This window comes from Mesocricetus auratus, unplaced genomic scaffold (genome assembly GCF_017639785.1).
Source record: "Mesocricetus auratus isolate SY011 unplaced genomic scaffold, BCM_Maur_2.0 Super-Scaffold_100009, whole genome shotgun sequence".
Lineage (NCBI taxonomy): Eukaryota > Metazoa > Chordata > Mammalia > Rodentia > Cricetidae > Mesocricetus > Mesocricetus auratus.
The window spans coordinates 34,710,584-34,726,641 of NW_024429193.1; the positions used below are offsets into that span (position 1 = coordinate 34,710,584).

General features: G+C 42.0%; 1 protein-coding gene across 2 annotated transcripts in view; it reads right to left on the bottom strand.

The window, feature by feature from the left end:
- The window catches only part of Sec24d (SEC24 homolog D, COPII coat complex component), a 92,818-nt gene that overhangs the window by 51,564 nt on the left and 25,196 nt on the right, over positions 1-16,058 (bottom strand). For both annotated transcript variants that reach the window (XM_040751914.1, XM_040751915.1), the window contains exons 7-8: positions 7,878-7,989; positions 1,288-1,415 (exon numbers count right to left, since the gene is read on the bottom strand). In XM_040751914.1, coding sequence (XP_040607848.1) covers positions 1,288-1,415; positions 7,878-7,989 — 240 coding nt within the window. The remainder of the gene's footprint in view (positions 1-1,287; positions 1,416-7,877; positions 7,990-16,058) is intronic.

Genomic DNA, 16,058 nt, shown 5'->3' on the forward strand with positions numbered 1-16,058 from the left:
TGGTTAAGAGCACTAACTGCTCTTGCAGAAGACCAGGGTTCTATTTCCAACACTTACAGAGGCACACAACCATCCATAACTTTTATCCTAGGAGATCCAACACCCTCTTCTGACCTCCATGTGTACTTACATGCAGGACAAACACTCAGAAACATATTTTTTTTTTAGTTTTAAAGCCTTGTTTAACATTTTTGACACTGAGATAGAAGAAACCACAATTGCTGAACATGCTTCCTGGGCTGACACTGAATGCAGGATGTGTGGTTTCTAGAGTTCTAAGACCAGTTCCAGGCCTCCCCTGACTCATTCTCCTCAGTTCAGTCCATCGTCAAGAGAAGAGATCCTACGGCATTGGCCACTGTACGAATGGACGCCATCCTTCTTCCTTCCCATGGCTTCCTCCCCTCATCCACATCCTTAGAAAGGGAACAAATCTGCTCTCTCCAACAGAGGCTCTTCCCCCTCCCTAAGTAGACGCTGCTACTACTTATAGCAGATCAGCCTCCCTCTAAAGATCCCTAGACCCAAGCCTGAGGGTCCTTAGAGAGGGTAGTGGGGACTCTTAACTTTTAGCACAGTCACAGGAATCCAGTAGCTCAGAATAAGGGCTGCACTCCTGTGATCAGTTGGTCATGTCACAGACTCACTCCACTATAGGCTCTCTCCCTGTACGTTTGAGTAGCTGTCACAAAGGACCATTATCTAAAAAATGGCTTCAGTGAGGACTACAATTGCATCAGTCTGGGTATCTTGATCAAATACTTCAGCAACCTAATACTTGATCAATATTAATAGCAACGCTTTCCTTTCTTTGTTTCTTTTTTCTAACTAGTAAACTATATATCGGGTATACCCCTACAAACAAATACACATAGATTTATCTACCTTGTGTTTCTAACACTTAGTTTATGAACATTTTGGTACAGTAATTATTGAAGCAGATGTATTGAGATCAAGGATTTCTCCCAACAAAACACCTCAGTGGCGGGACCCTGAAATGGGCATAAGGCATCCCTGCTAGACCCGTGGTTTGTCACCACACAGCATTCTCCTCGGCAACACTTTTTGTGTGCACCATCACAGTGGGTGAAAACATGACTCAGACCATCATGATTAGTATCCAGGGCACTAGATAATATTGCTTATGAGATTCTGATTTACACATGAATTGAATGACTAGCTGTTTTTAAATTGCATATTGTATAAGTTTATTCTAGTTTCCTGGAGTAAGGAATAATGTATAGTGAATTGCTGAGAAGACAAATCACTTTTTAAAATCATTCTTACCTCATTTGATGGAATGTCAGCAAAGGGTTTGATGACAGCAGCTAGTGGGATTTGAGCTTGCTTCGCCATGTCAGATGTGCAGGGGAAGCAGTAGGTGGTGCAGCGAATGTACCGGGGGCTCGAGTGGCCTGAATCAAAGTCACACACAGACAAAACTTGTTAGGGTAAATGTCTGGTCCAAGATACTTAAACGAGAGTATGCCTAACCAATCCACTCTTATCTATAAACTCTTCTTTGTTTCTAAAAGAGCACTGTAAAATTCTGCAATCTACACTCCAAGGACATACATAAGACGTGGTGAATTTTACTAGAGAGATATGAAAGAAGTGTTTTATTACAATTATTGTTTCCCATAAGCTGGGTTTTAATGCAATCCAGTTTTAGACTGGAGAGGGTTTAGAGTTAATGGGAGACATGAAACAAAGAGACACAAAGGCGTGAAGGAATACAGCTTTAGGGCCACAGTTACTCTTAGTTTTATTATGGCTGTGGCTGTCTGATGGGGGAGGGGGAGGAGACTAGATAAGCACTTTGTACAAGTGCCCATGAGGCCAGAAGAGGGCACTAGAGCTCCAGGAGCTGGAGTTACAGGCTGCTATGAGCTGCCTAACATGGGTGCTAGGAACTCAACTTGGGTCCTCTGGAAGAGCAGCAACTGCTCTTTCCTCTTTCCTACTGAGCCATCTCTCCAGCACAACAATCATTTTTTTTTGTTCTCACTTCTACCAACACATCTGCCATGGGCACGTATGTATCTGCACAACATGTCATACTATCAAATGAGGCTTTGTCAAATACAGCTGTAATTTGCTACATTTTTCCTAAGTTTGTAAACTGAATTTATAAATTGAAATTCTACTTGTAATAGAAATTTTATTTTTAAAATCATCCTAATCACTTTTAAATATACATTAGATTTCGTGACCAAATACTTTCATTGTATGGCACACATGAAGAATAGTTTAATCATTAGAACAATTTAATTTGTGTCATAATTTACAAATTGTGTCAGGCAAACTGAATATCTCATGTAGAAGGATCCTTCTTTTTTTTTTTTTTTTTTACCTGAATAACAATCAGTTGAGATAAAAGGTCTCAACATTAGACCCCAAACTCTGGAACCTCCAGATCAAGAATGAGTACACTTCAGGATTTAGGCTCAGGTAAAGACTTTCTGAACAGAACACCAGTCACCCAGGAAATAGGACCTGTAATCATCAAGAGCTACTTCATGAAATTAAAAAGTTCTGTAGAGCACGGGAAACCACTAGTCAATTAAAAAGGAAGCAACCTACAGAATGGAAAAGATCTTCACCAGCTGCACATCTGATGGAGGATTAGTGCCTGTACCATACAAAAACTCAAAAAAAAAAGAAAACCCAAAAAACTAAGCACCAAGAAAACAAACCACCAAATTACAAAGTCAGCTAAGGAGCTAAATATTTCTCAGAAGAAGAAACACAAATGGCTGAGAAATAGTCTTATAAGTATTCACCATCCCTAGTCATCAGTAAAAATGCAAATTAAAACTAATTTGAGGCTTCGTCTTAATTCAGTCAGGATAGCTAAGATCAAGAAAATATACAACCACAAATTCTGCTGAGGATGTGGAGAACGGGGAACCCTAGGGCACTGTTGATAGGAGTCCAAGTTGGCACTGCTACTAGAGAAGTAAGTGTGACCATTCCTTGGCCTAGCTAGCCCACTCCTGGATACATACCCAAGATTATATCGTGCCCCAGAGATGCATGATACATGTTCATAGCTGCTCTATTCACAACAGCCGGAGCATAGGAACAGCTTTAATGTCTATTAACTAGCGATGGATAATGAATATGTGATACCTATACCCAATCCAACTTCATTCAGCCATAAAAATTAAATTATGAAAATTGCAGATCAATTAATGTAACTGGAAAACATGCAGACTGCAATAACCCAGGTCCAAGAAAACAAACATCACATGTTCTCAATCATCCTGGTGTTGAGTCATTAGATTATTTGCTTCACTTGGGGTATCTGTTAGAATTGAGGGAACTAGAAAATTACCACCAGTGGGGAGAGAGTACCCTGGTGATTTTTTGTTCAAGTTGGCTCAAATTAAAGTTACCTGGGAAGAAGAACCTCACCTGAGAAAATACCTCCATCCAATTGCCTATACGCAAGGCTACAGGCATTTTCTTGACTAATGACTGATGTGGAAGGGACCAGGTCACTGCGCACAGTGCCATCTCTGGGCAGGTGGTCCTGAGTGGTTGTAACAACATGGGTTGAGCACATAAGGAGAAAGCCAGTTCCTCTACAGTCTCCACTTCAGTTCCTGCCTCTAGGTTCCTACTCTGCTTGGGTTTCTGCTTTGGAGTCCCTCAATAGTAGACTGTGCTTTGGAAGTGTAAGCCACATAAACCCTTTTCTTCCCAAACTGGTTTTGGTCATGGTCTTTGAGATAAAAGACCACAAGGGAGAGAGGCTAGCAGAGCACAGGTAATGCAAAAAGGGGATGGTGGTGATGGGGACGGAAGTTCAAGCAGACAGAGGGCCAAGGCAGAAGAAATTAACACTAAGGATATTTGGGAAAGTCACATGGAAACCTCCTATTTTATAAGATCCATATACATTTTTCCATATAAAAGAATTTAATTGGAGTTACCCTACACAGAAGATAATGTTCCTCTCAAAAGCCATAGGTTGTCAAGTGAAAAGCTCAGTGCTTTTTCTCATTGCCCTTGGTTTCCCACCAGAACTTGATGGTAAGATCCTACTACTGACGACACTACATATTTTGCTTAGGATATGGAGACATCAAGCTAGTACTGACCAGGAAGCTTCCTACATATTGGCTACCGTCCATAGCGACAGAAGGTACTCTTTAGGCCGCTTAGGGAGAAGGTTATCAGCAGTCTCACCCAGCTGGGGATCCACTGAGCTGCTGTCACAAATGACATGGCAAGAAATGCTCACTGGTGCAATAGTGGCATGGATGTTATGGGGGAACCAACCACCTTCTTCTTGGATTCAAGGCTTTATTCATGGGAGGAAATGCATGCCTGATACTGTAAATCTGGACAAGAATTTGGATTAGATCTCACAGGCTCCAGGGTTACTATTATTTTGCTAAATGGACAGAGTATCAGTCTGCCCTCTAAATTTGTATCTTTTGTGGTGATGCATTATTTATGATTTATTAAAGCTTGGCTGAGGATTCAGAATGCAAAGCCAGGCACACTAGTTAGCCATAGAAGCTGGACAGTGGTGGCACGTACCTTTAATCCCAGGACTCAGGAGACAGAAGTAGATGGATCTCTCTGTGAGTCCAAAGCCACCCAGATTTACACAAGATGGAATCAGTCTAAGAGAATTAGAGCTCATGCCTTTAATCCCATCCCTAGAGAGGTATATGAAAGACAGGAGCCAAATATCTCAGGCTGCATTATGGGATTAGTCTCCAGCAATGTTGAGGAGAGGCAGCAGTCTAAGGCTTGGAGGAGAGCTCGTGGAGACAGGATCAACCCTTTCTGTCTGAGATAGAGGTAAGAGTCAGTGGCTTGGCTGCTTTGCTTCTCTGATTTTCAGTTTGAAACTTGAACCCAGTATCTGTCTGTGGGTCTTTTATTTTTTGTGTTACATCTTTATGCCATAAATTAGTGCAGCTCTAATCTCATCAGAGAAGTTCCTTTGTGCAACAAATGGCAGTTAATGCAGAGATTCACAACGGCAAAGTGCAGAGAATAACTGATTGGACTCCTCAGCCACAGAAAGAACAACTACATCACACCTGTGCCTCCAAGCCAAGGCTCGGGATACTACAGAAGAGGAGGGCAGAAGTATCGTAAGAGTCAAATTTGGTTGGGAAGATCTAAGTGAGACAGTATTTTCCAGACATGACATGACTACTGCACTCATGGGCTCACAGCATATGCCCTGCCCAAGATCAACCCACTCAACATTCTAGCATGGAGAGCAAAGAGATTCACAAGCCCCTTAACAGCTTGTGGGGGAGGGAGGGTCGGTTTTCTTTAAGAGTGTGGCCCCTGTAGGTCTATCACATTCTAGTGGACGGCCCTATACCCAGGATGGCAGCACAAACTGGACTAGGTTGTTTCCTTTATTTTTTTTTAAGGACAGGGAGTGGGAGGGTTTGCAAGAGGTGGGGGTGGGTCTGAGAAGAAAAGGGGTGAATATGATCAAAATACACTGTATGCATGTATGAAACTCTCAAGGATTAATAAAAATAAAATATTTATTGACTGTCCATCACATTTTAGGAACCGTCCTAGGTTTTAATCTTTTTTCACTGGTACCAGGGATAGAACCTAGGGTCTCACATGCGAGACAAGCATTTTACTGATGAGTTATATATGTCCATATCCTTTTTAGTTTTATTTTGACACAGTCTTGCTCAATTGCCCAGGCTGACCTTGAATTCACTGTAGGCCAGACAAGCTTTTAAAGTTGAAATCCTCTTGCCCCATCCTCCTGGGGAACTAGTATTACTTAACTATCATCTAAGAGTGATCTAAAAGATTTAGAATTATAATCTATTAGGATGAGAGAATATAATCAAATGATGTTTATTGACTGCCCACTTAATTTTAGGCATTGCCCTAAGTTTTCCTGTGGACTACAGAATAGAGCTATGCTTTTGAATGGGTCATGGATAACAGAAACTAAAAGAACGAGTCTACTATCTAGAATATTAGAATGTGACAAATGAGAGTGAGACGCCAATTGAAATTTTAAATACTCACAGGGTCAGCCTTAATAAAAAGGTAACATTTGAGAAAAGACTAAATGGAGACAGGGATTCACTTAGGTAGATACAGGAGGCCTGGCAGAGGAAGAGCGGGAGTTATTTAGATTGGAGTTTTTTGGGGGCCAGTGGCTGAGACTGAGCTTGGAGGATGTACAGGGTCAGATCCTGTAGACTCTCGAAACCCAGTAAACCCTCAAGGTTTTACAAATGAAATGAACTTCACAGCTATGGGTGTCATAACCTGATTTGGTCTCGTTGGTTGGGTGTGCAGAATGACTGCAATAGGAGGAACAGGGCCAGGGAGGCTCAGGAGGAGGCTGCTGCAGGGGCCATGTGACAATCAGTAGTGGCTCAGATCAACCCCATATCGACAGAGCACAGAGCGATGGGAAGATTCTGGGTATATGTCTGTACAATGGTATAAATGTTTGCAGGAATGATGTATGCTGGCATACAGACATTGAGTCTGAGGAACAAGAAGAATTTAAAAGTGCCATCACTGAAAACCGAAAGGCTACAAAGAATAGGGAAGGAACCAGTTTTTAAGGGTGTGTGGATAGAGACCAGAATTGGGTTAGAATATATCCAGTTTGGAAAATGTATTAGGCAGTCAGTCACAGAGCCAGTCTGAGTGCATAGTTAGATAGGAGTTGGAGTCCAGATTGGCTGTGTACCGTTAGGAGCTCTAAACAGAGACAGAACATAGAAGTCGGCTAAATCACTACAGCAATAACCAGGGCCAAAGGAAAGATGAACAAGGACTAACTAAGCCCAGGGCCCTCAAACATAAATATACACGTACAAATGCACACATATGCATGCACACATATGCATATACATACATGCATACATATGCATATATACACATGCATGCACATACACAGAAAGAAGAAAGAAAGAATAAAAAAAAGTAAGACTGAGGAGGGATTTAAAAAGCAGACTCCAGGAGCCTAGCTCTGAAATGAGGAATGCCCACCAAGAAAAGGGCATATGGCCACCTGTACTTGACAGTGCTACTAGGCCAATATGACCACTTGGTTCAGCAACCCAGACGGAGAACCTAAAGAGGTCTCAAATTAATGTCTAATGATAATATGAGGAGATGACTGGGTCCTGATGGCTGGACAACTCTGAGCTAAAGGGAGATGATGTTATACTTCCAGGATAGAGTAGACAGCCATCAAAATGGTGTATTCTGACTTCACCAAGTTTCCAGTTTGGTTCCGAGGATCAAACCCAGGGCCTCCCACACAGCTTTACCACTGAACTGCAGTGCTAAGTCCATCGTCATATTTTGACTCAGCATGGACAACAGGAAAAGAGACTGCATGGGGCTTGACAGGCAGATTAAAATGAGAGTAGGCATGGGCTGTGTCAGGAGGGATGTAGCTCATTTTCCCCTTATTCTGGTGTAAAGGCGGGGGAACCAAGAACGAAAACATTAAGAGACGTGCTGAGAACAGTGTCCTCAGTCTATAGCAGGGGAGTTGACTGATGGAGCTCAGCATCACAGTTCTGCTCACAGTGCCCAGCAGGGTGCACAAGTCCACCCCAAGTGTGGGATGGATTTCCTTAAACTATAAATCAAAATTTGAGATTGTCTTAAACAGATACATTGTATTATACACCACTCGCAGTTCTCTGGACTACTACATAAGAGATTATAACTGTTGGCAGCACCTTTTGGGTTCTTGAGCAAATTGGTCTATTTCCTGCTATAATGAGGTTGTCCATCAATAATAGTATTGATGAATGGAGTTAGGGTATTTCCTTTTAAAGCACTGAGAAATCTTAAAACCATAATAATAACAACAAAAAGTCACTGAAAATAAATACCTTGGTCTTGAATCACACAGTCTGTAGTGACCAGTGGAGGCACCTGGCCTCTGGTGTTGGTAGTGTAGACTTGTCCACCTCTGGTGGCCCTGTCATTCTCGATCACTTGAATCTGACAAACAAGATGTTAAGAGTGAATTACACCTGTATCTTAAGAACTTTGAGTCTTTAAAGAAAGAAATTAAAGAAGCCCTCAGAAAATGGAAAGATCTCCCATGCTCTTGGATAGGTAGGATCAATGTAGTAAAAATGGCAATCCTGCCAAAAGCAATCTACAGATTCAATGCAATCCCCATTAAAATACCAGCACAACTCTTCACAGAACTTGAAAGAACAATAATCAATTTTGTTTGGAAAAACAAAAGGCCCAGGACAGCCAAAACAACCCTATACAATAAAGGAACTTCAGGAGGCATCACCATCCCTGACCTCAAGCTCTATTATAGAGCTGTAGTCCTGAAAACAGTTTGGTATTGGCACAAAAATAGGCAGGTAGACCAATGGAATCGAATTGAAAACCCGGATATTAACCCACACACGTATGAACATCTGATCTTTGACAATGAAGCTAAAAAAATACAATGGAATAAAGAAAACATCTTTAACAAATGGTGCTGGCATAACTGGATGGTGGCATGTAGAAGAATGCAGATCAATCCATTTCTATCTCCATGTACAAAACTTAAGTCCAAATGGATCAAAGACCTCAATATAAATGCAGACACACTGAATCTCTTAGAAGAGAAAGTGGGTGGTACCCTTGAATGAATTGGTACAGAAGACAATTTCCTGAACATAACACCAGTAGCACAGACAGTGAGGTCAACAATTAATAAATGGGACCTCCTGAAACTGAGAAGCTTCTGTAAGACAAAGGACATAGTCAGCAAGACAAAAAGGCAGGCCACAGAATGGGAAAAGATATTCACTAACTCCATCTATGACAGAGGGCTGATCTCCAAAATTTACAAAGAAGTCAAGAAGCAAGTCTCCAAAATACCAAAGGATCCAATTAAAAAGTGGACTACAGAACTAAATAGAGAATTCTCAATAGAGGAGTCTAAAATGGCTGAGAGGCACTTGAGAAAGTGCTCAACATCCTTAGCCATCCAGGAAATGCAAATCAAAACAACTCTGAGATACCATCTTACTCCTGTCAGAATGGCTAAAATCAAAAACACCAATGACAATTTATGCTGGAGAGGTTGTGGTGAAAGAGGAACACTCTTCCACTGCTGGTGGGAGTGCCAACTTGTTCAGCCACTTTGGAAATCAGTATGGAGATTCCTCAGAAAAATGGGAATAAACCTAGCACAAGACCCAGTAACTCCATTCTTAGGCATATATCCAAAAGATGCCCATTCATACAACAAGGATGTCTGTTCCACTATGTTCATAGCAGCATTATTTGTAATAGCCAGAACTTGGAAGCAACCTAGATACCCCTCAACCGAAGAGTGGATAGAGAAAATGTGGTACATTTACACAATGGAGTACTATTCAGCAGAAAAAAAAAAACAATGGAATCCTGAAATTTACAGGCAAATGGATGGCACTAGAAGAAACCATCCTGAGTGAGGTAACCCAGTCACAAAAAGAGAAACATGGCATGTACTCTCTCATATATGGATTTTAGACATAGATCTAGGGAGTGCCAGCTTACAATCCCAACAGAACCTACGTTCAATGGCTGATGGAAGCAGAGGCAGACTCCCACAGCTAAACACTGAGCTGAACTCAAAGAATCCAGTGATAGAGAGGGAGGACTGATGAGCAAATGGGTTAAGACCGGGCTGGTTTAACCCCCCCAGAAACAGCTGACCTGACAAGGGTTAGCTCTTGAATCCCAGACTGATGGCTGGGATTCCAGCATGGGACTGATCAAGACACCCTGAATGTGGGTGTCAGTGAGGAGCCCTAGGTAATCTATTGGGCCTTGGGTAGTAGATCAGTATTTATCCCGGGTATACAAATGGACTTTGGGCGCCCATCCAACAATGAGAGATGCACTCTCATCCTGGACTCCCGGGGGAGGGTCTAGGCCCTGTCCTGGAGGAAATGACAGACTATGGACACCCCCATGGAGGGCCTCATCCTCCCTGGGGAAATGAAGGGATATTGAAGGGGTTGGTGGGAGCGTGTGGGAGGAGGGGAGGGAAAGGGAGAAGGACCTGGGATTGACATGTGAAGCAACCTTGTTTCTAATTTAAATTTAAATTTAAAAATTAAAAAAGAGTGAATTACACTAAGTCACAACTCTTCCTGACACCAGTTAACAGTGGCTTGTTCTGGTTGCCTCTTCCTTCTCTCTCCTCCCTCTCCAGAAAAAGAGGAAAAAATGAGTGACAGGGAGAGAGTTAGAGATAAAAAGAGAAAGGAAAGGAGAAACAGGGAGAAAGAGAGGGGCATCTTTCATTTCTTTCATTTCTTCTCAGAGAAGTCAATCCAACATGCCTTCCATTTACTTTCACAATTTTATACCAATGTTTATCAAATTTCCAAATCCTATTCTGTAATACTCTTAGCTCAGCCCCTGACCTTTCAGAAACCCTTATTTTTGTTTATCACATTTGATCTTATTTATTATAACCATAGATGAGCATTTGAAAAGCACTTCAGAAAAAAGAAACTTGAAATATTTTTTAGTGAAAATACATTTGTAATCAAAAGAAAACTCTAGCAATCCTTAGATGCAGAAGAAATGATACAGAATATCTGAGCTAAAGCTGCCTGCCTTCTATTCAGAATCCATCCTCTCCCTCAGCTGACTTCTAAGGTTTCCCTAAAGAGAATATAAGGTATCTTGGGGCGGGGGTGTCTATGTTTAGAAATCATCAGGAGCAGAGGTCTCCAAATGTTGTCCTCTAACTTAGAAACATTTTTCTACTAATAATATTTGTTGCTGAAGTCTACAAGCATTTTCAATTTTTTTCTTTTTGTTATAACTATTTAGGGTTAAAAATTGTGAGCACAATTGAGTAGAATGAAGTTAGGGAAACAAGAAGTAAGTCTAGGAACTGTCTTCCTCTATTTCTTCCTTTACTACCCTGGTCCCTCACTTTCTATAGAAGGGGTGGGGTAGAGAAAACAACAAGGAGAGGATAAAACCAAAGTCAAGGTCAGGAGTTGGTGGCACATGTTTTTTTTTATTCCCAGCACTTGGGAGGCAGAGGCTGGTGGACCTCTGTGAGTTCAAGGCCAGCCTGCCTGATCTACAGAGCAAGTTCCAGGACAGGCTGCAGAGCTACACAGAGAAACCCTGTCTTGAAAAACAAAAACCAAAAAACCCACCGAAGTCAAGCATAAGAAGACATCAATAAGAAGTATCTAGGCTGGAAAAAAAGGAAAAGATACCCAGCTTCCCACTGTTAGTGATAATGCTGACTTTGAACCAACTCGGAAGTGTTCTCTTCCGCTCCGGTTGCACCAGTGCAGATAGATGGTGCTGGCATCACAGATTCCAAGGGTACTGGCAACCGACCTGGCCTGAGTTTAAACCTTATCTGTCTGCCTTCTGGCTACCACAGCAAGACACGGACAAGATGCTCCCACGGCAAGCACGTGCACAGAAGCATGAAGCCCTGTAATCACACTCTGCGCTGACCTGTAGAGCGCATCAGGTTACTCGGGAGGAGAGCTGCTTTCCCATTATCAAATGTCGGTGTTTAGCAACATCATTCCAATCAACAAGATCCAAGGGGAACACCGTCATGAGCCAAATGCACCGAAACTACACAGGCATCAAGCACGAGACCAGATTTCCAGAAAATCTCATTTCAAATCATTCACTTACAATTCTCAAAGCCCTATCCCCAAAGAAACAATGTTATAATTAGTCACTATTAATTAAATCCACATCTTGTCAGCACAAGACACAGAAAAGAGGAGGACATATCAAGCAGTTTTAGCCATTGTTAAAACAGCTTCTGATTTACCCCCAAATGCACACTCTTGAGAAACAGCATCAGAAATGAAACAATAAACAAAAACTTCAACAGTGACTGGCTGTGTGACCTGCACCCGTGAGCCGAGTTCTTGCACAGCGACATGTGACAATGTCAGAGCTCTCCCAGAAGACACAGACCGCTTTCCCCTTCAGATGCACCCCTGGAATCATTTCCTCAAATGTGTGGAATCATAAAACATCATCAACAAAGAATAAAGGAAGCACCGCTCTTAGAAATGCACGAGGAAGAGAGTCGAGTGGAGATGCATGGTCAGTTAAGTAGTGATGCCCAGGCAAAGCTGTCTGAATTGTAGGGGGTGGAAGAAGGGGAAGGACACGACCTCCTAACAATCCTGAAGAGGGTGAGGAAGAGCTTTGCTAACGAAGCTTCCATCCCTTCATAACGTTGCTAAAAGAGTCAAAGGGCTGGATGAAGTACCTCAGCCAGGACTGGGGTATGGGTACTTTCCTCCCAAAAGAAACAGTTTATTTCATTAGAAAAATATGCCATTTTGGTCAGAGGAAAACAAACAGGCTCCCAACTGGCATCGCTGCGTCATCACTTCAAGTTAAGCAACATGGGGCTGATTTGCACACACATACTTCCGAGGCTCATGATGAATTGTGGCATCTGCTGCTTCTTCCATTAATGTTCATTCACCCCTTCACTCGGCACACTGAGCAGCAGGCTCTGTTAGGTGTTAGAGACAGCGGTGAACAAACTAGATCCCTGCCCCATAGAGCAGAGTCTGGAAGAACAGTGGCCAATAAGTAACTGTGCACGTGCCCTCTGCCAGGCAGTTGGATGCTGTGGTCATGTAGAGACATGGATGACATGAAAAGACATGAAAAATAGAACATGTAAGTTGGGTGTTGGGGAAGTCCTGTGTATATGTCAATAAATTACTGCTGGCCAATAGGAATCTAGATAGGTGGGGCTAGGAGTCCAGGAGGATTCTGGGAAGGAGAAACACAGGAGAGTCAACATGTAACCGCCATGGGGGTAGGAGCCCAGAACTATTCTCCGGTAAGAGACATACTTAGATTAACAATTATGGGGTAATTACTTAAAGCAGAGCTAGCCAGTAAGAGACAAGCAAGGCCAACAGCTTCATAATTTATATAGCCTCCTGTGTGTTTATTTGGGACTGATGCGGATCTCGAAACAGGCTGGCGCGGCAGAGCCCAGGCGACTGGCGGGGGGATAAACCAAAGCGGCTAGCAAAAGAAAAAGATTCTCTTAACAAAATGGTGATCAGGAGTGGGATCATGAATTTCCACGCAAAATAACAAAAGATTTAAAAGAATTTTAGAAACAGAAGAACGGAGAGAAGCACAGATTATTGGTAGCAGCATTTTTCTCAGGTGTGCTCTGTTTTGCTATCGACAAGCCGAGATTCACGTGGCTCGTTTACCGGAGTCTTCCTGACTCAGCATAAAAAGAAAAAAAAAACAGCAAGGTTGTTTTAAGAGACTCTGCTACCGATTGAAAGGGGTGTACGTACAGCTGGAAGTGGCAGCTTTTGCTGGATGTCAGCATGGACTGAGGCGGTAAGCTGAAGTCACGCTTACGCCCGCCATCTTGAAACGGCAATTTAAAACAGACGCAGTTTTACAGATAAGACACGTGGCCAGAAAAACATAAAGATTTACAGTAAAGTCAGACTTGGATAAAGAAAATCTCTAAAGGTTTACAGTGTGTTTAAAAATATACGTGAGATTGAGAGAGAAAATGAAACGGCAAAGTGGTAAATAAATACAAAAGTCGGGTGTGGTGGCACACGCCGGTAGGATTGCTCCAGAGGCAGAGGCAGGCAGGTTTCCAAAGAAAAACCCTGTCTCAGAAAAAAATAAATAAGTGAAAGAAATAAAGAAATAATAGATAAATAAATAAGCCACGTAAAGATGGAAAATACACAGAGAGTCTGGATACTGTATGCTAATGTGTTTTTCAGTTTTTTGCTTGCTCAGGAAGGAACTGATACTAAAGTACACTTGCTTATAAATGCTGCTAAATTAATACAACTTATATCTTTTGAAAATACCTTGACTTCAAAATTTAAGCATAAGGATATGTTACTCGGAAAAGGAGTTTTTATTTATGTTTCTACAGAAAATGAAAAGCTGAAGATTTCTTCCAGGCTTCTGTGGTTGCACGAACCAAGACCCCCGGAAGCAGTGGACCAGGTGTTCCAACAATTGAGACAGCTAAGATGATGCAGCTTTACAGACCACGAAAATAAGGACTTATACAGGTTTCTGAGTTTTGTCATGATCCCCATGGTATGAACAGCGCCCCCTTCCAGCAGGAAGCAGTTTGGAATGAGCGACGTCCCAATTCCCATCTTGTTTATAAATCTTTGTTTTCATTTAAATGGGATTGTTTATAATTGGCTAATGATCACAGCCAATCCTTTTAATGGTAAAAAGGGGAATTATGGTATGGGTATTGTTTTTCATTTATTGACACAAATTCAAGGTCAATTTTGTGATGCTTATATTTCTCCTCTTGATTAAGTATTGTGCTTATACTGATCTTTTACAACGTAATGCATAATTGAATACAGACTATAGATAGTTACTTATAATAGAATTTCTAGTTACATAAGTTAGGTTTCTAGATATACAGAAATATATTTGAGATGGACAGTCTTCAAACCTCTCAAAGACCTTCAGAACATGGCATTTAAAATGGTTTAGGGTTTGTCTTGACAATGAGAAATGTCTGCTCCTGGCAGCACCAATTACGTCTGAGAGGAAGATGGGCATCGAAGAAACTCGTTATAAAGTTTGCTTTCAACATGGCAAGATTAGCCATTTGGGCAAGAAACTGCTCTTGCCTAGATTGTTTGACTGTTGTTGTATCATCTGGACATGCAGGACCTACAGGAAAGTGAATGCTGAACTCAGTCTTACAGGGTTCCTGCTTCATGGAAGAGTCCGCGAGACTTTCTGCAGGACAAAGAAAAATGAATGATAGACTGCCAGTGCAGATGGACAGTTTGAAATTTCCTGCTCTGCTGAGAAGTGTTCCAGACACATTGTGGCCTATGGGCTGAAGATGGATGCCCCAACGTTACAGAGGAACTTCGGGTGACTGTCCAGGCAGTAAGATGTCTCTGTCAATCCTAGTGTTTATATATTATCCTTCTGTGGTCTTTGATGGAGTTGAAGACAGATAGTTATAATTATAGTTTTCCTTAGTTATGATAAAAGATAAGCTACATATGGAACTTTGGACTCACAAGGATGGGATGGATGATATTTTCTTTAAATCTTGCTAAAATATTGTAACTATGTTCATATTTGATAACTGTTCTGTTATATACAATTTGACTGTGTTAAAGTTAAGACCTTTCTTTTTGTTTAAACAGAAAAGAGGAGATGTTGGGGAAGTCCTGTGTATATGTCAATAAATTACTGCTGGCCAATAGGAATCTAGATAGGTGGGGCTAGGAGTCCAGGAGGATTCTGGGAAGGAGAAACACAGGAGAGTCAACATGTAACCGCCATGGGGGTAGGAGCCCAGAACTATTCTCCGGTAAGAGACATACTTAGATTAACAATTATGGGGTAATTACTTAAAGCAGAGCTAGCCAGTAAGAGACAAGCAAGGCCAACAGCTTCATAATTTATATAGCCTCCTGTGTGTTTATTTGGGACTGATGCGGATCTCGAAACAGGCTGGCGCGGCAGAGCCCAGGCGACTGGCGGGGGGATAAACCAAAGCGGCTAGCAAAGAAAAAGCTTCACTTAACAGTTGGGCCTTGCTCATACCTAGGAAAGGAGCATAAATACAGGCAGTAGAAATGTCAACGACAAGTTGAGGCACACAGGCATTGTGAAGAGCTGGCATAGCTAAGGCAGAGGTGCAGGGCAGGAGCAGACCAGGTGAGAGTCATCTAGTGTTTGCGTGCACGTGTGTAGAAGGGAGCTGGAGCCAGGAGTGAGCATCAGGCTGCATGGAGGCCCTAGAACAAGGATTCCTAAGACTGGAGATCTCAGCTGATGTCAGCTGCATGTTCTTGGGGTATTCTTTGAATAACGTTGACCTAGAGCCCAAATATCCATGAAGAAAAGGTCATTCCAAAGATTAAGCCTTGGAGAACTCTAACACCGGGGTGAGGGTGTCAGGAAATAACAAAGCCCACACCTACAAACTTACCACGTATATACACATACATATATGCACATACCACACACATATGCACATAGACCATCATATACACATACAC